Genomic DNA, 22,653 nt, shown 5'->3' on the forward strand with positions numbered 1-22,653 from the left:
AACTATCCGGCTGATAACACTGGGTGAACAATCCAATTCTCTCAACTTTACTTCTCTCTCTGTGAAACAGAGTTTTGTTCTTGATTTAAAAAAAACTACAAGACTATTACAACCATTTGCAAGGTTAGGTAATAATATAAGTCACAATTTTAGAAATTCTTTGTCAATAAACTGTCATATAAATAAAGTTGACTGGGGGCACCTGCCCGGCTCAGTTAGTAGAGCATGTGATGTGACTCTTGATCTCAAGATCATGAGTTCAAGCCTCACACTGGGTGTGGAGCCTACTTAAAAAATTAAAAATAAACAAATGAACAGTAAAAAAAAAAAAAAAATTAAAAATAAACTAAAAATAATAAAAAGCTGACTAGATCTTTTGCTGCCTGGAGCCAAGGGTAAAGTATGTATGGGTGGGAGTGACGGGGTGATCACTCACAGGTGCTAGAGGAAACATTCTGGAGTAATGGAAATGTTCTGTATCTTGATTGGTAGAGTGATTACATAAGTATACATGTTTGTCAGACCCCATCAGGCTGTGTACACTTAAAGCATGTACATTTTTGAAGTAAGTAAATTATACCTCATTAAACTGATTTTACAGTGGAAAAAAAAGCAATTACAAATATACATGGTAAATCATCTTATTTTAAGCACACGTGGTTAAGGATTTTTAGTCCTGATTTCCAACACTTCCAGTAACAGAGCACACCTTGTTTCCACCTTGATCCACATATCGAGCTGTGTTGTTATATACTCTCAGCATTGGAACAAGGCCATTGGAATTGCCATTAGTCTGAAAGAGAGACAGAGAATAAAGGCATCTGGAGGAGAAAAATGGGACTAAGTAAGCATGGAAAAGAACAAAATGGCTCAACAGTGAACAAATTACCCTCTCCAAGTCTATATAAAGTTTTATCTGCTCTCCATCTCTCCCTTTGCTTTATAAACAGAATGCCCAATATAAAATAAACAAAATGTTGTTTCCCTCTAATTGTTGTTGTAATGCTCTTGTTGCATCTCTAATTTACAATGAGATACAACAATTACAAGTCAAACGAATCCGAAACCAGGGTAGCTAAACTTAACCTCCATACCTTATAATGGTCATTATATAAAGGTAGACTTTGGGTAGAGTAAAAACACAGCTACAGTGTCTTTTTCCCAAAAGAATTTTCCCAAAAGGCAACTTACAGTAAGAATTATAATACAGTAGATAAATAAATGGAGATTCTCAACAATAAATGAATTCTAGAATGAAGATAAGAAAACATAGAGAGTCCTAAAAGATACCTCATCAAATTTTAAAAATAATCCTTCTAACTTCAAGGCAAGCCTTTAAACAGTCTAGAAAGTCTAAAACAGTCTAAAAGTCTAGTAAGTAAGCAATGGCCTACCCTACTATTGTGTGTAAGTGCTCCAAAACACTACGTAATAGAATAGTTTCCTTCTGGACTCCTGAACTTTCTTCTGTAGGATTAGACATTTTCTTCACATTACAGGTGAGGAAACAAACCCAGAGATGTAAAATAACTTATGCTAGGCTGCATTTCTACTAAATAGAGGAGTAGGATTTAAATCCAAGTTTTTCTTATCCAATATCCTTATCTGGACTGCCAATGAATAATGAACTAGCAAAGGGCTAAATTTGCATCATAACGAGCCAACTTTAAAGACTCGAATCCTGGTTCTACCACATATTAAGTGACTGATCTCTGGAAGTAGTTTAATTTTCTAAGCCTTAATTTCCTCACTTGTAAAACGAAGACGATATTGCCTTTAAACACAAAGTTACTGTAAGAAGTAAAGTTCCTAACATATGTCTCTAATGGTTATCTCCTATGGTTGTAGCAAGGATTAAATGGGTAACTCAGTTAAGCTTTTATAACAGATTTAGCATATAATAAGCAATCAATAAATGATAGCTGCTATTATTATCACATCAAATCCAAATTCCAAAATCTGAGCTAAAAAAATCTACAGATCATCAAGCTGGAAATAGTGAAATGACTCCCTCCAAGCCACACAGCCAGCTAGCACTTAACAGAGACCTAGGTCTCCCAGGCCCCAGCATACGCCCTCTCAGCCATAAGCCTGGCTGCTTATCTGTTTATCCTACAATCTTTTAGTCATAACACAGAAGCTTACCCCAGCAATGTAGCTGCCAGTAGCTCGAATACAACTCACAGCAACACCAATTCCCCCAGCAGACTTGGAAATCAGTGCACACTGCTTTAGAGTGTCATAAATGCCTTCAATACTATCATCTTTCATACTCAGAAGGAAGCAGCTACAGGGGGGGAAAAAAGTCACAACTCAGCAAGGAAATGAAACAAAGCAGAGAAACAACACTGACTATATACCCCCAAAACAGTAAGGTGGGCAAATAAAAGATCTGAAGCTTACAAAATTCTTAGTTATCTTAGAAAAAAATTAACAATGAACTTTTAATGGATATTAAAAACAAGACATATCAACGTATCCTATTATTTTAAAAACATCTTGCTGCCTATCCCAGATGCTAAACCTAGAAAAAAGACTTATAATAAAGTCTAAAATATTAACTCACATGTTCATCAGACTGCAGATGTGCCTTAACACATTTTCTCCTGCAAATTCCTAAGCATAGATCACTAATAGGTCTTTCCAACCTATTAGAAAGCCAAGAAAAATTACACATTTATGAAATAAAAAACATCTATCCAGTGGTCAACCAATTCTTTGATAGGTCCTCCGAAAGTTAGCCGCTTTATCGTCTTTTGGAAGACAACCCTTCCAACTTGAATTTGGATCTCATACTGCTTCCTACCTCAGGAACCTTACTCTACCAATGATCCCTTCACTATCTTGATTACACATCTACTCAAATGGATCTATCCACTGACTTTTTCCATTAAATATGCTGACATTCAGAAAGATACAGAAAATAATATGACATATACTTTGTACTTACCACCCTACATCAAGATAACAGACACTACATATATAGTCTAATTGCAAGCCCAGACCATTTCCATGCATTTCTACCTTCTAAAAACATTTATGTGTTTTAAAATTACAGTTGTGTGTTTATTTATCCTTCTGCACTTGCTTTTAACTCAAAATTGTTCATTCCTACTGGTACATGTCACTCTAGTTAGTTTACTTTCTTTGCTTAAGTTGTTCTACTGTATGGCTGTGCCAATCAATATATTTGTCCATTTGCCTGTAGATGGGTGTTTGGATTATTTCCAATTTGCTTGCTAATCTAAACAATGTTGCTGTGAAAATTCTTGAATATATCTCCTGGCACTTAGGTCTAAGGATTTCTGTAGAAAATAAATCCACAAGGGAAAATGCTAGGTCAAAGATATGCATTATGTTCCACTCTGCTAAAGATTCTCCAAAGTGGATGGGTAAGTATACTCACTTAGCAATGTACGAGAGTTCCCTATGTTCTACATTCTTACCAACACTTGGTATTGTCTGCCTTTTAATTATTATCAGTCTGACAGGTATGAAATATCTCATTATGTTAACTTTAATTTTTCTAATTACTACCAAAGTTTATTTATCACCTCACATGTTTACTGGGTCAAGTTTCTTCTGTGAATTATTTTATCCTTTGCCCATGTTTCTATTTAGCTTTAGGTCTTTTTCTGTTTTTTTTTTTCTTTTTTAATGTTTATTTATTTTTGAAGGGGAGAAGAGAGAGGTGAGCAGGGGAGGGTCAGAGAGAGAGGGAGAGGGAGACCTAGGATCTGAAGCAGGCTCAAGGCTCTGAACTGTCAGCACAGAGCTCGAAATACTGCTCAAACCCACAAACTATGAGATGATGACCTGAGCAGAAGTCAAATGCTTAACTGACTGGACCACCCAGGTGCTGCCCCCACTTTAAAAAATTTTTTAATGTTTCTTTCTTTATTTTTGAAAGAGAAAGAGCAAGTGAACACATGAGCAGGGGAAGGGCAGGAAGAGAAAGAATCCCAAGCAGACTCCACACTGTCAGCACAGAGCCCGATGCAGGGTCAAACTCATCAACCACGATCATGACCTGAGCTGAAATGAAGAGTCAGATACCTAACTGAGTGAGTCACCCAGGTGCCTTCTTTTTCTTATAATCCCTTGATACTTAACATACACTGCCAGTATCTTGTCAGGCTGAAACTTGTTTTTCCACTTTATTTTTGGTTCACATTAGTTTTTTATTTTAATGTAGTCAATTTTTCCTTTATGATGTTTTACCTATTACACCTATTTTAAGAAATCCTTCACCAATCTGAGATCATATATAATCTCCCATTAAGATGTAGGATGAAGTATTAAGAGTCATGATATCTTCAACTCACTTTAAAATAACTCAGTCAAAATTTTTTTAAATTTTAAAGATAAAAAACATATATATGATAAAATGGTAGTAATTTTTTTTATCTAGGCAAAGGTGAGTGTATGGATATTTACTGTCCTTCCTTCAAACTTTTCTGAATATCTGAAATTCATAGTAAAAAGTAGGGAGAAAAAGATATTTAATTTCTCTAATGTTCTTCTAAAAGATTTTTCTTTCACATTTACATTTTTTTTTTCTTGAACACATTTCTGTATATGGGATGAAAATGGGAAATCTAATTTCCCCCGTAGGATAACCAATTTCCCTAGCACCATTTCTCCAAGTGAAATGCAATAACACCTCAATTATTCACCAAGTTCCCTTATAAGTCTGAATCTCTTTCTGGGCTCTCTGATATATTCCTGTAGTTTATTTATCTCAGAGTAAATACCACACTGTCTTAATTACTATAGCATTACAGTAGTCTTGAAATCTGGTAGGGCTTTTTCTTCAAAACCTGCTATTGCTATTTATGTTAGTTTCCTGTGGCTGCCCTAACAAATTACCACTAACTTGATGGCTTGAAACAGAAACTCATTCTCTCGCAGTTCTGGAGGCCAGAAGTTTAACGTAAGTTTCACTGGGCCAGAATCAAGAACTCTCCCTCCAGAGGCTCTAGGGAAAAATGTATTCCCTACCTCTTCCCGCTTCTGGTGGCTCCTTTGCTTATAGCCACACCACTCCACTTTCTGCCTCCATCTTCACATTGCCTTCTCTTTTGTATATATCTCATCTCCCTCAGCCTTTCTCTTATAAAGATACTTCTGATTAGATTTAGGGTCCACTGGGATAATTCAGGACCACTTCCCTATGTCAAGATCCTTCTGAATCATACTTACAAAGATCATTTTTCCTTTTAAGTTAACATTTACAAAAGCCAGGGATTAGGACCTGGTATCTTTGAAAAGCCTACCAAATTGTTCTTAATCTTTTGCTCTTCTGAATAAACTCTGGAATCAGCATGTTGATATTTTGATTGGATCCATAAGTTAACTTGAGAAAAACTGACATCTTTATAATATCAAATACATTTATGATATAAAATCACTCTCCATTAATTGTTTTTTTAATGTCCCTCAATTATGTTTTAGAATTTTCTTCTTAAAAGCCTTACATGTTTATTAGATTTATTCCTGGGTACCTTCCAGTATTATAAATGATATGTGTTAAAAGTTAATCTTCTAAGGGCTAAAATAGGCAACTTTGTTAATTCATATTGAACTTATATCCAGATACTTTGTTGGAATCTCTTTTTAATTGATAATTTATCTGTAGATGCTCTTGAATTTCCTATGTAAAAATCATACCATCTGTGAATCACTACAGCTTTGTTCCCTTGTTTGCAATCTTTTTTTTCTTATCGTACAATGCTAGTTCAGGCCTCTACTACAACGCTGAAAACAAGGGTGACAAATCTAAGTTTTTAGCGGGTATCTTTTACCAAATTAGGAAAGTTATTTTCTGGGCATCTGGGTGGCTCAGTCGTTAAGCATCTGACTTTGGCTCAGGTCATGATCTCATAGTTCCTGAGTTCAAATCCCACATCAGGTGAGCATGAGCCCCACTTTAGGTTAAATATGAGCCCCAGGGGAGCCCTGTCTCTCTCTCTGCCCCTTGTAGGATTCTCTCTCAATCTCGTTGCCCCTTGCTCACTTGTGCCCTCTCTCAAAAAAAAAAAGTTATTTTCTGTATCTATTTTGCTAAATTTTTTTATTATGAAAGACTATTTGAAGGCATAAGATGTTAGTGCAATGGATTATATTAATACAGTTTTTGATGTTAGCATATCCTTGAATTCCCCAATACAATAATGTTGTTAAATGGTTATTTTTATTTGTTTTTGTTTTTACATTTATTTATTTTCGAGAGAAACAGAGACAGAGCAAGTGGGGGAAGGGCAGAGACACAGAGTGAGAGAATCCCAAGCAGGCTCCACACTGCCAGCATAGAGCCCGATGTGGGGCTTGAACTCATGAAACTGCAAGATCGTGACCTGAGCTGAAACCAAGAGTTAGATGCTTAACCGACTGAGCTACCCAGGTGCCCCACTGTTTTTGGTTTTGTTTTGTTTTGTTTTTTACATAATACTGAATTCTGTTCCAGTGTTCCCTTTCTCAGAAGATGGCATCACCATTAATCCTGTTACTCTACCTATAAACTCAGGAACCATTCTTGACGCATATCCAAAACATCAACAAATTCTCTCAATTTTACCTCCTAAATATCCTTCAATCTGTTGACTTTCTCAATCTCTGCTTCACTTCTCTAATCCAAACTACCACAATCTCTTGTATAGACTATTAAGAGTTCGCTAATTTGTTTTTGGCATTTGTTTTTAAAACAATGTTACTGAGATATAATTCACACACCATATAATTCCCCACTTAAAGTGTATAATGAATGGCTTTAAGTATATTCAGAGAGTTGTACAAATATCATCATGGTCAACTTTAGAAAATTTCATTTTTAGCATCCTTCTCTACAATTCATTGACCATAGTGCAGCATATTTTTCCAGGGTGCAAATCTCATTTAATCAGAGCAGGAGTGATTCAATGCTCATTGAATTAATTTATATGTGATTAACTGACTCTTTTCTTCAGGTCAAGGTTTATTTCCCTAGTCAAACCATTTCAGAACATTAAAAGCAATGACACATACCTAGAAAGCTGTGGGCGGTTGGTACCAGCATTGAAGAGAGTCGGAGAGGCATGGGTAAACCACTTCTCAGAAAGAAGGTTGTATGTTTCAATAGCAGCATCAATATCTTCTTCATGAATCCCCACAGATACCCTCATCAACATATGCTGTGGTCTTTCAGCCACTAAAAACAACAGGAGTTTCACAAGATGGGACATGTCAGAAAAAAAACTAGACTGAGACATATACTGGAGTCAAAAAAGGTACACCAAAAGACAATTTAAAAAAGTATACCAATAAGCACCAACAATTACTCATCAAACAAACCTAAAGTTAAAAATGTTAGCACTCAAATAGAAATGTTAAGGCTAATAGCTCAAAGCTCTATATTCAATATAATGAACAGAAAATACAACAAACATGTTAATTTCTCTATATAATAAATATGTTTATTTCTCACCTTTTCCATTGATCTTCAACAAATAGGACCGCTCCAGAGTCTAGAAAAAGCAAAGCAACCAAAAAACTTCCAGAGTACAGTTTATAATGACAAAATGGATATATCTTTCCCAATAAGGTAATCTACTTAAATATTGTTTTTATATAATTTTGAATGAAAAGAATAACATATTTACTTTTACTAGCTTCAGTCTGGAACATTATCAATTAGCTGTTTTAGAAAAGACTACATGAAAATTTCTAGAAAAAGCCAGCTCTATATTAGTGTGTATAATGTTAAATGCAGAAGTCATGGTATTCACCATCATCAATACCATTATGGTTAATACTTACAAAGTGCTGTTCTACGGCTAGGCACTGCTGTAAGCAACACACACACACACACACACACACACACACACACATTCATTTAATTCTCAAGAGAATTTGTTATTGAAATTTTATTATCATTATCCTAAAGGTGAGGAAATAAGCACAGAGAGAGATTAAGTAACCAGCTAAACAAAAAAGAGAGCAGAGATGTGAACCCAGATGGTCTGACAATATTCATGTTCTCAATCACTGTGCACTACTGTTTATCAACACAAAAGGCCCTTAAAAAGCACTTTGCACTTTGTAGGGATTCAATAAATAGTGTTATATAAACAGAATAATATGGAATAATTCTAGCAAGGTATCTACATAACTCGTTAAGTAATCCACATCTTAAGTAATATGTGTAAAATTCACAAACTGCAAATAGATAAGCTATCGTCCTTAATTCAAACAACCACCGCCACCCTAACCCAATCCCCCAGGTCCATCCCAAGTCCCAAAACTTATTGCCTTTATAACTGTATCACTAACATAAACAAAAACGTGTATTTGTTGATTTAAGGAAGAATTCTCACTTATTTAAAACCGATTATTTACCTTAAATCCAAAGTAATTATAAGAGAAATCTCGGTCATAGATAATGGCAGAATTCAGGCGCTAATAGAAGTAAAAAACAAACAAAAATAATTAAAATAATTAGATTTATCTTCATAAAATCTGATCTCTTTCAGTCCTGAAACTAAAATTGACATAGGATACAAAAGAAGAACACTAAGTATTGTTGTAGACTACAAATAAAACAGTATATAAATTGAGTATCTTAATTAGGTTTAAAAACATGCATATTAAAAGAGTAAAAGAGAACATGTATATGTAAGCTGTATATAAATAAAAATATAAATGTGATATTCCAAACTTCCCCTATTATATTTACAGTTCATCTGTAATTAAAGAAGGAAAGAACATGAGCGTAAGAGACATTATGATCCTTAAACATGTTTTTAGACTACCTGCTAATCTAAAGGTGTTAATACCATATATTTACTAATACATATTCTTATTTCAAAATTAGCCCATTTTAAACTGTACATAACAGTTTAATAAACAATGACAGAGGATAGGATTATATTAATTCTAAGGCTATTCAAAATCCATGGTCCTTTTACAGGTTTTAAACAAACTACTGTCATGACAATGAGATTTATAGCAGAATTGGTCATTGTTACAGAGTTTTTCCTGGCTATACAAGCTGTTTAGTGGAAAACAAAAGCAATCATTTTGGATAGAAAAAAAACGGGTTATAGTTGTTCTTCAAAATACTAAAAGCATTTCTGCATAATGATCCATGCCCAGGGACTAGAAAAATCTATATGACATGCTTCCTTTACTCTTAAATGTTTAAGGGCATCTTCGTTGTCAAAGGCAGGTAGGCGCCTAGTCCGAGTAGTGGGGAACTGAAATACTTGATTATCAGTATTTATGTTATGAACACAGGTTTTTGCTATTCTTTATTTTGGGGGTTTTCTTTTGTTTTGTTTTTGAGACAGCATGCATGAGAGGGGAGAGGGGCAGAGGGAGAAGAAGAGAGACTCTTTAGCTGAGCGTGGAGCCCAAGGCAGGGCTCAATCCAACAACTGTGAGATCCTGACCCGAGCTGAAATCAAGGATGGATACGACCACTGAGCCACCCACATGCCCCTATTTTTGTTTTTAATGTGTCTTCAAGATTATATACATGAACAACACACAAACAACTAGGTTTAAAGAGACTGAGAGGTTCTCTCAGTCTCTTTAACATCGGATGTACATTAAGAGAGACAGCTGACTCATCATTCTATTACCAAAGGTAAAAACTGGTTTCTCATCTGTCCAGATATCCATGGAAAATAAATCCATGTATAAAAGGGCTGGCTAGACCTATACATCTTTCCCTTTTTTGTCCTCTGCAATCCAGTTAAGAAAGGGATTAAAACACTAGCCAACAATTTTTAAATTGCTGAGCAAGATCTCTCAAGATTTTATGCTGGGAATCAGTTTGGCAAAGTCTACTAAATTTCTGAATGCACATACGCTTTGGCTAAGCATCTCCACTGAAGGGATGTATCTTACTGATATACTCATATATGAGCAAAGCACCCACCATACAGGATATTTGCTGCAGCAATTGGAAAACAAATATTCATAACTAGAGTAATTCTTATATATATGTACAATGATAATAAATCTATAAAATGGAAAGCCATGCAGCTGTTAGAAAGAATAGAGCAAATTCATAAGTGTTGATATAAAACTATCTCTAAGATAAACATTCAGTGAGAAAAGTATCAGCAAGTACAGTATGCAGAGTACACTGCCACTAGTTTTCCTTTACCAAAGGAAAAGTATATATGTACACATACACACACATTATAGAATAGCTCTAGAAAATACAGTTAAAAATGATAAAACATTCTTGCTCTAGACAGCAAAAATTCAGAGGAGAAAGAATTGCTGTTTACCAATACTATTTATAGTGTTTAAATGTTTTAAAATGTACTTGTTGCTTTACAAAAAAAAAAAAAAAAAAGAATCTATAAAAAATGTTTCACCAGAAAAGCGTTATACGTACATCTTTATTGGCCAAAACAATATCTAGTGTTGACTTGGCCACCATGGGAGAGTGTTTGCCATTATGTGGATTTATGTAGTTGTAGAGATCTTCCATCACATCTAAAAAAAATTTTTTTAATAAATAAATAAATGTCAAAATCACTTAACAGCAAATTCAATCCTCCGATAATAGTCTAAAGGTTCTCAACCCTTTTTTTCATGCCACCCTACCTCACTGGCTAGCATAGAAAGTGCTCAATAAATGCATACATGGTGAATAAATATATAATAACACCTCAGTTAAGGAAACATCTTCCAGAGTTAGAGTACACATAGTCTCTTGTAATGTGGAAAAGATTCCCCATGATTCTGATGACCAACCCTACTGAAAATTACTGGTTGAAAATAAAGAAAAGCAGTAATTATTATCCCAATTGTTTTTTATCCCAAAGGAATAGAAAATCAACTTTAAATTCATAATTTATCATCACAAACATTTCATTTCTATAAACACAGTTAGAAGCTCTCTCACTTTGTTCAAGACATTGTAGGCGATAACAGAGTGTGGCTCTCTGCATTTACATATTATAGAAGCACACATAATGCTGGCATTCTGGTTGGGATTATCTTGAATCTATAGAACAATTTTGGGGAAACTATTATATATACAATAAATCCAATGAAGTGGGTGATATATGAGCCCTAAATAATAATCTGCAATTGACAGCCAAAATACTTGTACTCTCAGTCTACCAGCTAACTTTCATATATCACTTTTTACACACTGAACAAATTATTTAGCCTTCCTTTGCCCACATTCCCTGACCTGAGTGATGGAATGAAATATTTGCTAATGGTGACAGACATTTTGTTCAACCCAGAACCTGCCAATAAATATTACTCATTTTTCCAACCACACCACCACCAACCACTGATGGACTTTAAAGAGAGAGAGAAGGAGGAGGAGGAGGGAGGGGGAGGAGGGGGAGGGGAAGAAGAGGAAGAAGAAGAGGAAGAAGAGGAAGAGGAAGAAGAGGAGGAAGAGGAAAAGGAAGAGGAAGAGGAAGAAGAAGAAAAGGATCCACTGACTTTCTCATGCCAGTCAGCAGCATGGAGAAACAGAAGTTCCAGTCTCTTCTCTGCTACTAACTTGCACATTTTGAAAGATGTAACTTTTCTTTCTGATAGTTAAGGTTTCATTTTAGTAGCCTTACAAATTTTCTGAGAATTCTAACTTCTTCCTCCAGACTCACCACTGAACACTTTCTTTGTTTCTTTGTGCAAGTTAGAGACTGCAATCCTTGCTGCCAGGATCGCATAGTCAGGGTGCTTAGTAGTCAAGGTCGCAGCTGTTTCAGCAGCCAGAGTATCTAGTTCCACAGTGGTGACCCCACTGTATAAGCCTTGGATTACTTTCATGGTGATCTGAGCCTATAAAAACAAAACCCAGAATTAGGAGCTTCTCGAGAACCACTAGCCTCCTTAAAAGAGCAATCAATAAAGCAATCAAATTTATTATCAAAACAGACAACTTCCTTTCCTGAAAAATTATCTTTCATAATAAACTATAGGAAACTTAGTAGTAAAAACTCATAAACCAATAGACCCACCAGACAATGCATACTACATTTGCAATGAAGAGGAGTCGCCAAACAGAAAATCCAAGTATAGCTTTTATAAAGATTAATAGTCTCACAGAAAAATAGCTAAAAACAAACCAGTGATTTAATAAGTATTTCCTCAACTTTCATTCAAATTCTCCCTCTGTGACCAGGGTTCAAGCTCCATACTTACCCATTTTCCCCCAATTCTACCTAAGGACAGTATGAGAAAGCAAATGAATCAAAATTTAATCATTCCAATTAAAGGATATAAATGTATAAGTTAGGGTTGAGGCAGACTCATCAAATAATTTAATGATTACTCTTTCTTTAGCACGTTACAAGTTAAGTAGCTCAATTTTTATAATCTTCTCTGACATTTCAGTCACCATGTGAGATGGGTATTATTACCATCACCACTTTACATGAGAAACTAAGACTCAGGATACTGGGACTTGCCCAGTTACTAAACTTCTGCTCCACATCCTATTCAACCTCACGGTGTTTCACTGTTTTCAAGACCATCTTGTAAGAGGTTCTCCGATTTTTAAGAAAAACAAATTCTATATATGTGGGCACTTACCGAATATTTAAAAGACACCTTAATCCAAGAGAAAATCAGTACACTTCCCAGGTAACCAAAGCATGCCCCCTTCAAAAGAAAAGTGTGTGTGTGTGTGTGTGGGTGTGTGTGTGTGTGTGTGTGTGTGTGTATTACTAGTTTATAATCAATTCCACATATATAATACCTAAGCCCAAGTTGCTCTTGATTTCTTCTCAGATCCAAGAGATAAGTCATGTTCAATAGAAGGGTAATGAAGTCTTCTGAATAGTTTCTGGTGCTACATGGCAAGTAATCAGAACTCAGGATAAAATAACAAGTCACTTGTATATCTCACTCCCCTTATCTTTGGAACGTTCTGATCTTTAAACCAGAAAGATGAAATAGTTTGATCTCTCAGATTCATTCCAACTCTAATATTCTACTATTCTAATTACTATTTAGAATTCCTAAATATAAAAATAAATGTAAAATATAAATATATTTTATTTATATTCTTATTTATTTTTAACTTATTTTTTGTATTATTTACATTGTTAAATATAAAAGAATTTGTAATACGCATATTCTAAGGTTATTTAAAATTATTTTCTTTTGAACATTTTGGTCAATTCAATATTTATCAAGTGTCCAATTACATACATGCCAAGCATTGTCGGATATCACAAAAATAAGACACAGCTCACCCTCAATTCTAGGGGACGACAGAGACATAGAATGAATTTCCATATCATGTGATTAATGCTATGAGGCCAACACCAGCACCACAACAGTAAAAATAAAATACCTAAGTAAAGCTGGGGCAATATGAATGGGTTTGGAAAAAGGGTTCTTTTAGATTCCATTTCAAAGATCATTTTGGAAGCTATGTGTAAGATGCATCTGAAGAGGGTGACATTAGAGGAAGACAGGAGGACACTTTAGAGACCACTACAGACAGAAGTCTGGAGAAGACGTGATGAGGGTCTAGAGTAGGAAAGTTACAAAAAATAGAAAAAAACAGAAAAACTTGCTTATGAATAGTTCTCCTTAATTTAAATGTTGTCCTTGAAATCTACTTCATAATACTTAAATGTATTCTTTCTACATAGATTAAAAAAAAGGAAATTTCAAAGCAATTCCTATCCAAATGACCATAACTCCAAAACAAGCTTTTCTACAGGCTTTTCCACTTATGAATAAAACAATTCACTCAAGGAAGTCTTTAATATAAAATGTTAATGTTAAGCTTCCCTCTTTGCTCACTTTGATAGTTCTCGAAAAAGAACTCACAGGACCAAAATTTAGAAAACAAGTTTTGTTTTGTTTTTGTTTTTTAGAAAAAAAGCTTTAAGCAATGAATTCACATTTTATATCCAAGATCATAACCAAAGTACCAAACCAAAATATATATCAAGTGAATAATAAGAGATAAGAGACTAGTAAAAAGAATTACATGAAATAAGATTTAAATATAAACCGTATTTACTTACAGGATCAACAAAATCCATATTAAGTCCATAACATAGCTTCTGGATTCGAGATGTAATTTTGTCGAACATAACCCGCTCTTGGCGGCCATCTGAATAATCAAACCGGGCAATTCATGTTAGCATTCTTAATAAGATAGCAATGTCAAAGAATCAAAGGTAATCAACATATGAACTCTGAAAATTGATGAACATGAGCTGCTATTTCACAGATAAAAGGTTCAGACCCCAACAGACACATCAAGAAATTATTTTTTATATCTTCAAAAAGTAGGGATTTTATCCTGAAAGTCTTCCCTTCTTCCCTTACACTAAAAATCAGTTGGATTCTTGCAATAGCTTCCCAAATGTTTCTACCTTAATCCTACATGGCAATCAGAGTTATTCTTTAAAACTTAAGTCAGGGTGCCTGGGTGGCTTAGACGGTTGAGCATCAACTCTTGGTTTTGGCTCAGGTTGTGATCTCACCATTTCTGGGATCAAGTCCCACATTGGGCTCTTCTGCTCTAGCAGCATGGAGCCTGCTTGGGATTCTCTCTCTCCCTCTCTCTCTCTCTCTCTCTGTTCCTCCCCCTGCTTGCTCTCTCTCTCTCTCTCTCTCTCTCAAAATAAATAAACATTAAAAAAAAAAAAAACTTAAGTCAAGGGACACCTGGGTGGCTCAGTTGGTTCAGCATCCAACTTTGGTTCAGGTCACGATCTTTCAGTTTGTGAGTTACAGCTGTGTGTTGAGCTCTGCACTGAGCTCAGAGCCTGCTTGGGATTCTCTCTCTTCCTCTCTCTCTTTCTGCCCCTCCCCTGATCATGCTCTCTCTCTCTCAAAAATGAATAAATAAACATTTTAAAAAGCCCACTTAAGCCAAAATAATGACATTATCCCCCTCAAATCTCCTTCAGAATAAAAGTCAAAATCTTACAAGTACAATCATTACAGTCCATAGAATCCTACATAACCTGTCCTGTGTGCCCCCCACCCTCCCCAACTTTACATTCTGCTTTTTCCACCTTCCTCACTTACTCAACCCTGGCAACCTTGGCCTCCTTGCTATCTATACTCTTTTAGGTATTTGGTCAAAGCCATCTTCCCAGTGAGGCTTTCCTGATCACCCTATTTTTAAACTGCAATGTCCCAAGGGCTCCTGTGTGGCTCAGTCGGTTAAGTGTCCAACTCTTGGTTTTCAGTTCAGGCCATGATCTCACAGTTTGTGAGTTCGAGCCCCACATAAGGCTCTGCACTGTCAGTGTGGAGCCTGCTTGGGATTCTCTCTCCTTTCTCTGCCCCTTCCCACCATTGTTGCTCTCTTTCAAAATAAAAAAACTAAAAAAAATTTTTAATTAAAAAATAAATAAATAAACTGCAATGCCCCAAACACAGCCTTGCTCTTTTTATCCCCCTCCTCCTTCTCTTAGTTTCCCTCCACAGCACTTAGTATCATCTGACTTACTATGTACTTTATTTATATATTTGTTTACTGTGAGCTCCCCACTCACTGCTAAAATATAACTTTCAGAAGGAAAAAACATTTTTGCATGTTTTATTTACCAGTACACTGCCCAGTGCCCCAACCAAGAATGGAGGCCAATATTTATGAAATGTTCAATGATTTAAAACCTGTCCAACACCTTCATGATAAATTTGGCTTACATAGTCTTCTGAGGTAATTATTGATTCTGAATGTAAAGAAATACTTCTATTTGTAATTCAAGACAATCTTCCAGAGACGTGTTAGTCTTTGTTTTGCTTTTTCCAACTTCTTAGTTTTCATATTTTGGGGATATAGTAAGCAAATACATGTAGAACTTATCTCATTAGTCCTTTTACGATTCTGTACTTAGAATATAGTCCTCTCTGTCTTTCCAGACAAAGTCATATTATTCTTAACTTCAGTAGTGGTTCATCCAACCTTTATTTCTTTACTCCGATCAAGAACAATAGATACATCCAACCACTAAATAGCTTGTCTTGAGCAAGCAACAATATGATCAGTCATTACAGATCTTCATGTACAGAGTGGGAATAATTATTATGCCTCTTCTTACTACATTAGTTTATGTAACAACAAAATAAGATTAGGTAAAAAGTGCTTTTGTCTTAAGAGCTTTAGAATAATTACAATTATTATATGCCATTTTTAAAAAGTGCTGCTCTTATTGGAAAAACACTGAACACAGTATCTGATACAAAAGAGGCACTCAATAAATGTTAGTACTCCAAACTGACCCCTTTGGTTTATCTCCTCTGTTCCCCACCCCCAATACTTTTTAACTACTAACTAAAGGGCAACGTGTTAATTATGTGTTTACACGTGGCCTTCTCATTCACATCTATATGTTGAAACTTAGTTCAGTGGCTGACCCAAGGTAAGTTCTCAAATATTGATGAAGAATACATTAACACTAAGACACCACTACTAACTAACCTATCATCAATGAAACAGGTTGCTTTTTCTTCTGCACTGACATCTGAGCACTATGACAGCCCTTCTCTTTCTGACCACCATTGTGATCTCCTGTTCTGGCCAGACTCACATATGCAGTGTTTGACCCTGCAGCAAAGTTCATTACTGGCCCACACTGGGACAAGGCCCCCAATGCTGTACCAACTGCCTAACTAAGCAGACAGATGATCACAAAGCAATATTTGTAAATAGATTTCTGCAGCTGCCAAGTTAATCCTCAAACTGACAAAAAGCACAACAGCAATTATACTGACTCACATTGGAAGGGGGAGTCTAAAGGCCCATTTTCTAGCCTACCATTCACTTGGTCAACTTTGCAACCCAAGTGCTGAATTCATCACATCATTAATCCCTGCTTCTCACTGCCTACATTATCCTCTTCTCTGAAGTAAAGTCTTCCTTAATTTGGCCTCCTATCACCTCTTCCCTGTGAAAATATCATTAAGTCCCAACTGGGCCTCCCATTTCCACAACTACATCAATGCTTACACCTTGCTCTGCCTTTTCCACCTTTCCATATGTCTAACTCCTACTTAATCTCCAACTCTCACCACATCCATGGTACCTGCCCCAAGCACTCAAACTTACACTGACCTTCCTCTTTTGAAATCCTCTAGAACACTAACTGTCTGATTTCCTCTTGATTAGGAACTTCTCTAATTCTCTCTTCAGGAAGACTCTGCTATACTGTAAGACCAAGGATGTGCTTCTTCTACAAGGTATGAATTTTCTATCCCTCGACCTGGAATGTTCAGCCCACAGATCTTCACTCTTAGCTCAGAGCTCAGCTCAAATGCCAGCTCCTCAGACCTTTACCTGACAATCTAACCCAAGATTACCTTCTCAATTACCTTTATTACATTACCGTTTTACCATCATCATCTCCCTAATCACAATCTGAAATTAATGGATTCTTATGTTTACTTGTTTCTTATGTACACTTACCACTCTCACCCATACCAGAATGTAAAGGCCATGAGTAAAGGCATTTACCTTATTTGGTTCATTGCTGTAATCTCTACTACCTAAAACAGTTCCTGGTACAAAGAAGTACTAAATAAATGCTTTCTGAATAACTGAATGAATGGAATCCTACAGCCTTTACTTTACCTGTCTGAATATTTATCATATTTTATTATATTAAGTTCTTAAAAATATCTCTCTTTGGAGTGTCTGTGTGGCTCAGTTGGTTGAGAGTCTGACTCTTGATTTAGGGTCAGTTCATGATCTCATGGTTCCTGAGATTGAGCCCTGTATTGGGCTGTGCCTTGGGCTCTGTACTGACAGCAGAGCCTGCTTAAGATTCTCTCTCCCTTTCTCCCTGTCTATCCCCCACTAGCTCTCTAAATAAATAAATAAACTTAAAAATAATGAAAATAAATGTGTCTACCTTTATCAGTTGATTGTAAGATCTATGAAAACAGGAACCATGTCTGCCTACTCACCATAATCTCAGTGCCCCAAAGAGTATCCACACCGATTTGTAAAATACAGTGGGCTATAAAGGGAATTAGGAAGGAAGGGAGAAAATAGGGAGGGAGATAAGAAGGGAAAAGAGAGGGATAGCTAGAGAACAGATTTGGAATAGAAGAGTGATTATCAGAGTACAAGCAAATGCTTTAAAAGGAATTATTTTGAAAAAAAATTTTTTTCATTTCATGAATACACACACACACACACACACACACACAGACTGGTGTGTTGTCAGTAATGATGTAAAATGTAATTTTTACTACGGGTTACAACCCAAAGTTTTGAAAACCCTATACTGCATTCCAAAGCACACTTTACAACTCAGTCACCTATATTGCATTTACTGCAATGTTTCTCAACTTTTATACTTTAACCTTAATCTCCTTGAGGAATACAATACTCTACTCTCCCATTAGGAAAAAAAAATAGCTCAAGACAGTAAGAGAAAAATTCATCTACTATTCCCTTCTGTTACCTAACAATTTTCATATGATTTTTCCTACATCCCTGACAATGCTAGGATCTCTGAGGATGGAGCTGGCTTCTTCCTCTACTATTCCCCTCACAGTGCTTAGCAAGCTATAAGCACACTGAGTAGGTAGAGCAGTACCCCCTTAGTGACAGGGGATCCATCCCAAGACCCCCAGTGGATGCCTGAAATCACAGAACGTGAGCCTCACATAGGCTGTTCTCTCCTATACACACAGACCTATGATAAAGTTTAATCCATAAATGAGGTACATTAAAGATACTAATAACTGATAATAAAATAAAACTATTATAACAATATACAGTAATAAAAATTATGTGAATGTGGTTCTCTCTCTCTCTCTCTCTCTCAAAATATCTTGTGGTAGGTGCCGTGATGATGTGAGATGATAAAATGCCTATATGATGGGAGAAATGAGGTGAAAGTCATAGGCACTGGGATGTAGAGTCAGGCGATTACGGACCTTTTCACAACACTCGGGAGGATCATCTGCTTCCAGATCACGGGCGTCCGGGTAACTACAACCGCAGAAAGCAAAACCCTGGATAAACCGGGCTGGGGGGGAGGGGCTACGATACCAGTAGGCTGACTGCCAGCCAGTTGCCCTCCTGGATAACCACATTAAAATGTTTAAAAACTACAGAAGTTAGTCTGCTACTCATTGGCATGGCAAAAGTGATAAAGAGAAAAACCCTAACCCCATAAAATTCAAAAATAAAAAAAAACTGAAGTACAACTTTGTGTATTAATAAGCCCTGCTGAATGCTACACTGGCAGAATCTAGCGGAGAATCATCTGAATCAAATTTTGTTCTCTGAAGGAATGAGAAACAAAATAATCCCTGCTTTTCAGAGCTTGTTGTAGGTAGTACCATTTAAACTACAGCATTTTAAAGTGGGCCCGAAGGTGAAAAACACAACACAGAGGTGTTACCTACTCCAGTAATTTAGGTTCACAAGTTTTCAATTCATATTTGCTACAGACTTATCAACGGGTACCCTCATCCTTCCGTACCTTTTTCTAAAGGCTTAAAGAACTAGATGCTCATCTCATTCACAGGAAAGAACCAATAAAAGGGCAGTGTGTATTTTGGTCTTTGGTTTCATCAGCTAAAACGGAAGACTAGGAAATTTCAGAGAATGATGTTCTCAAGATACTAGAGATTGGAAGATGGGCTACCACTGTCCACTTCTCCATCTCTTGGCTTTTATTAAACTACCTGGACAGAACTAAATCAACCACCTGCCTACCCACAGCATTTGTTATATATCATATATAATTTTTTAATGTTTATTTCTCAGAGAGAGACAGACAGACAGATGCCAAGTGGGGGGAGGGGCAGAAAGAGGGAGACACAGAACCCGAAGGAGACTGGAGGCTGGGAGCTGTCAGCACAGAGCCCAATGCAGGACCTGACCCCATGAGCTGTGAGATCATGACCTGAGCCGAAGTCCTTGCTTAACTGACTGAGCCACCCAGGCACCCCTATATCCTGTATTTTAAAATAATTCTCATTCATTCTTTGAATTCCTATTCATGACCAGTCCTGTGCTAAGTGTGGGCATAAAGTCCCCATCTTTGAAACACAGCCTAGTGGACAAAACCTCCAGTCAACCAGTATTTAGTAAGTGCCTACAATTTTGAAGTAATTTTATTGCTTTAACTGGGGCAAGTAGATTCAAGTTGAAACTTGCCCATACTTGCCTCATACGGTTCTCTGCTAAAGGTATGTTTTGCTCTTATTTTTCCAAACCGATTAAACCTTTCGGCAAGGCAAGGATCATCTCCTCTTATAATTTCACACTGCCAAGCAAAGGGCTGGCACAAAGGGGGAACTCAGCAAGTCTACCAGGAAATAACTGTTGAGGACGGATACAAGTCCCTAGCCCTCCCAGTCCCCATCAGTCAGAAGTGGTGTTGGCCACCCTACTCTGATTATCACTAGTCCCAATCCCAAACTCCTTGCTTGGGACCACTCCAGGGGCAAATGGCACCACACCTCCTATAAAGGGCAGCTTCCAGGGATGCCTGTGTCTAAGCTCTGTCCTTTTTCATCCCACAAAAGAGATCAGAAAACCGGTGCCCGTTTAGGGCAGAGTCCCTTCTTTCCGGCTCCTCCCAGTCCCTAGGACAGGTCACCAGCCCCAGGGTTTTCCAATGCAACTTCGTTGTTGGCCATGGATTCGAACCTTGGCCTCACCATCTACTAACTGGGTGGCCTTAGGTTAGTCACCGGACCTCTCTCTGCACTATAGATTCCTCAACTGAGAAGAGGAGCTAATAAACACTGCCTGGAAAGTACTCGGCTTACACAGGAACCACCCGATAAAGGAGAGGTATTATTCTTCAGAAAGGCGGCAGGATGACAAAGCCGAGGGGGCTCAGACAGACTGCCGGCTGGGGGGTGGGAGGGACAGACTGACGCAAGCCAGAATCTGAACCGGCTTGACAGGGCGGGAAGCCGCGGCGGACAGGGCGGGAAGCGCTGGAGGCCGGCGGGCGCCGCCGGGGGCAAGGGCAGGGACAGCCCGCTACCCCTTTACCTGCTCCCCACTAACCCGCCTCCCCCTCCCCGGCCTCTCACCTCGCTTGATCACATGCATCCCGGCTAGTTGTTGAGGTGATGAGGGATTCGAGACGGGACTGCTCTGTGGCGCTGGCGGGATCGAGAAGGTACTAGGGTGCGAAGGGTCGGGTTCCTGGGGGTACTCAGGTGCAGGGACTGGATTTGGGGCCAGAGACCACTTTCCTCCACGGAGCGGAGGCGCGACAATCCGAATACCCTTCCCGCTCCCGCCACCCGAGACGCAAAAGCGGCGCGACGGAGCTCGAATGACGTTACTCTGCGCTGCTAGCGCCCTGGCCGGTGGGCAGGGCTAGCAAAGCCCGAAGCTGGCCTAGCTCCAGCAGCCGCCATCTTGGGTATGGGCAGGGCCCTGGAAACTGCGCCTTTCCCTCGGCCACATTGGGTGTGGGCACGCCCGGCGGGAACGCGGATCTCCCGCCGCCATGTTGAGTGTGGGCACAGCCGAATCCTGGACGAGAGCCCGGCGCGGCGCGCAGGACCCGCCTGACTGGCCCCGCCTTCTACGTTGGCGCGTCCCCTCTGTAATGAAGGTGGTTCAGGTATTTTTGAAATAAAAACCCAACCATCCAAAAACTCTTTCTTGTCTTGACGACTCTTAGATTATAATAACCCGACTGCTGTTCCGATTTGGGCTGTAGCCTTCGATCCGGAGCTGGAGGAAGCGGGGAAGCCCACGCTTCTATGTTGGAGGAAATTGGCACTCAGTCCTTGGAAGAGAGCCTTGTTAGGCCAAGGACGTTAGATTTTTGTTGTTGTTGTTGTTGTTGTTGTTGTTGTTGTTGTTGTTGTTTCATCATTTTATTAACCAGCCACAGGCCACTTAGGTGACAGAGGTAGTTTTCCTCTAGTAGCTTATGAAAATTCTGCTTTTAAAACTAAGTACAAGCTTTGTACTCTAACACCTCCCGTTTCATAGGATTCTGGGTTTCCAGAGTTTCTGAAGTATAAACGATCTAGGATTCCATAAATAATTCCAAATAATGTTTTCCCTTCTGACTCACTTTGCCTGCTCCGGTAAAAGCAGGTGTTTTTTTGCGAAAAGCTGCCCTGTAAAGTCTGCACCCCTCCCACCGGCCGGCTCCTGGTGTGGCTCAGCTCACCGCCAAACGTGACCATTTGGGGTCCGCTGGGTGAAGGGTACCCAGCATGTCCGGGCTATTTTTCCACATTCCTCTGAGACTATCAACTCTCTAACTTTATTTTCAAGTAATTAACGCTAATCATGAATATGAAATGAGGGCAAACGTGGCCAAACTTTAAAAACCTGAATAGTCTTCGGAGCGCTCTGGAATCATTTGACCAAAAGGATCCCTCGGCTCTCGTGAGGCTCCACGAGAAAAGCTTATCGAGGCGCGGGGCTCATTACCAAGGTCGGCAGCGATCGGCACCAGCGTCTGCTGACAAGGAACAAGGGGAGGGGACCGCGGGCGGACAGGTGCTGAGAACCCAGGGCATGCTCTGCGTGTCACTCACTTCCCTCGCTCGCAGAGGCCGTGCACTCTGGGGCACAGGAGTCCGCCGGGGGGCGGGTTAACGGGGCGCCTCGGGCCGCACCAGGGAGTCGGCCTGGCTCAGGGCGAGCCTGTCCTTTTTTTCCTTCTGCAAGACCTGCTCCTCCCACAGCGCCTGGTCCACCTGGTCGTCGGT

At 38.3% G+C, this 22,653-nt stretch overlaps 1 protein-coding gene across 1 annotated transcript in view; it reads right to left on the reverse strand.

The window, feature by feature from the left end:
• The window catches only part of RRM1 (ribonucleotide reductase catalytic subunit M1), a 35,983-nt gene extending 14,751 nt beyond the window's left edge, over positions 1-21,232 (reverse strand). Inside the window, exons 1-9 of the mRNA XM_029957624.1 lie at positions 21,004-21,232; positions 14,001-14,089; positions 11,619-11,796; positions 10,385-10,485; positions 8,374-8,433; positions 7,463-7,502; positions 7,024-7,186; positions 2,146-2,287; positions 710-793 (exon numbers count right to left, since the gene is read on the reverse strand). Of these exons, the coding sequence (XP_029813484.1) occupies positions 710-793; positions 2,146-2,287; positions 7,024-7,186; positions 7,463-7,502; positions 8,374-8,433; positions 10,385-10,485; positions 11,619-11,796; positions 14,001-14,089; positions 21,004-21,022 (876 nt within the window). The 5' untranslated portion in view covers positions 21,023-21,232. The remainder of the gene's footprint in view (positions 1-709; positions 794-2,145; positions 2,288-7,023; positions 7,187-7,462; positions 7,503-8,373; positions 8,434-10,384; positions 10,486-11,618; positions 11,797-14,000; positions 14,090-21,003) is intronic.
• Between the last annotated feature and the right edge of the window lie 1,421 nt (positions 21,233-22,653).

Source organism: Suricata suricatta, chromosome 11 (assembly GCF_006229205.1).
Source record: "Suricata suricatta isolate VVHF042 chromosome 11, meerkat_22Aug2017_6uvM2_HiC, whole genome shotgun sequence".
Taxonomy (NCBI): Eukaryota; Metazoa; Chordata; class Mammalia; order Carnivora; family Herpestidae; genus Suricata; species Suricata suricatta.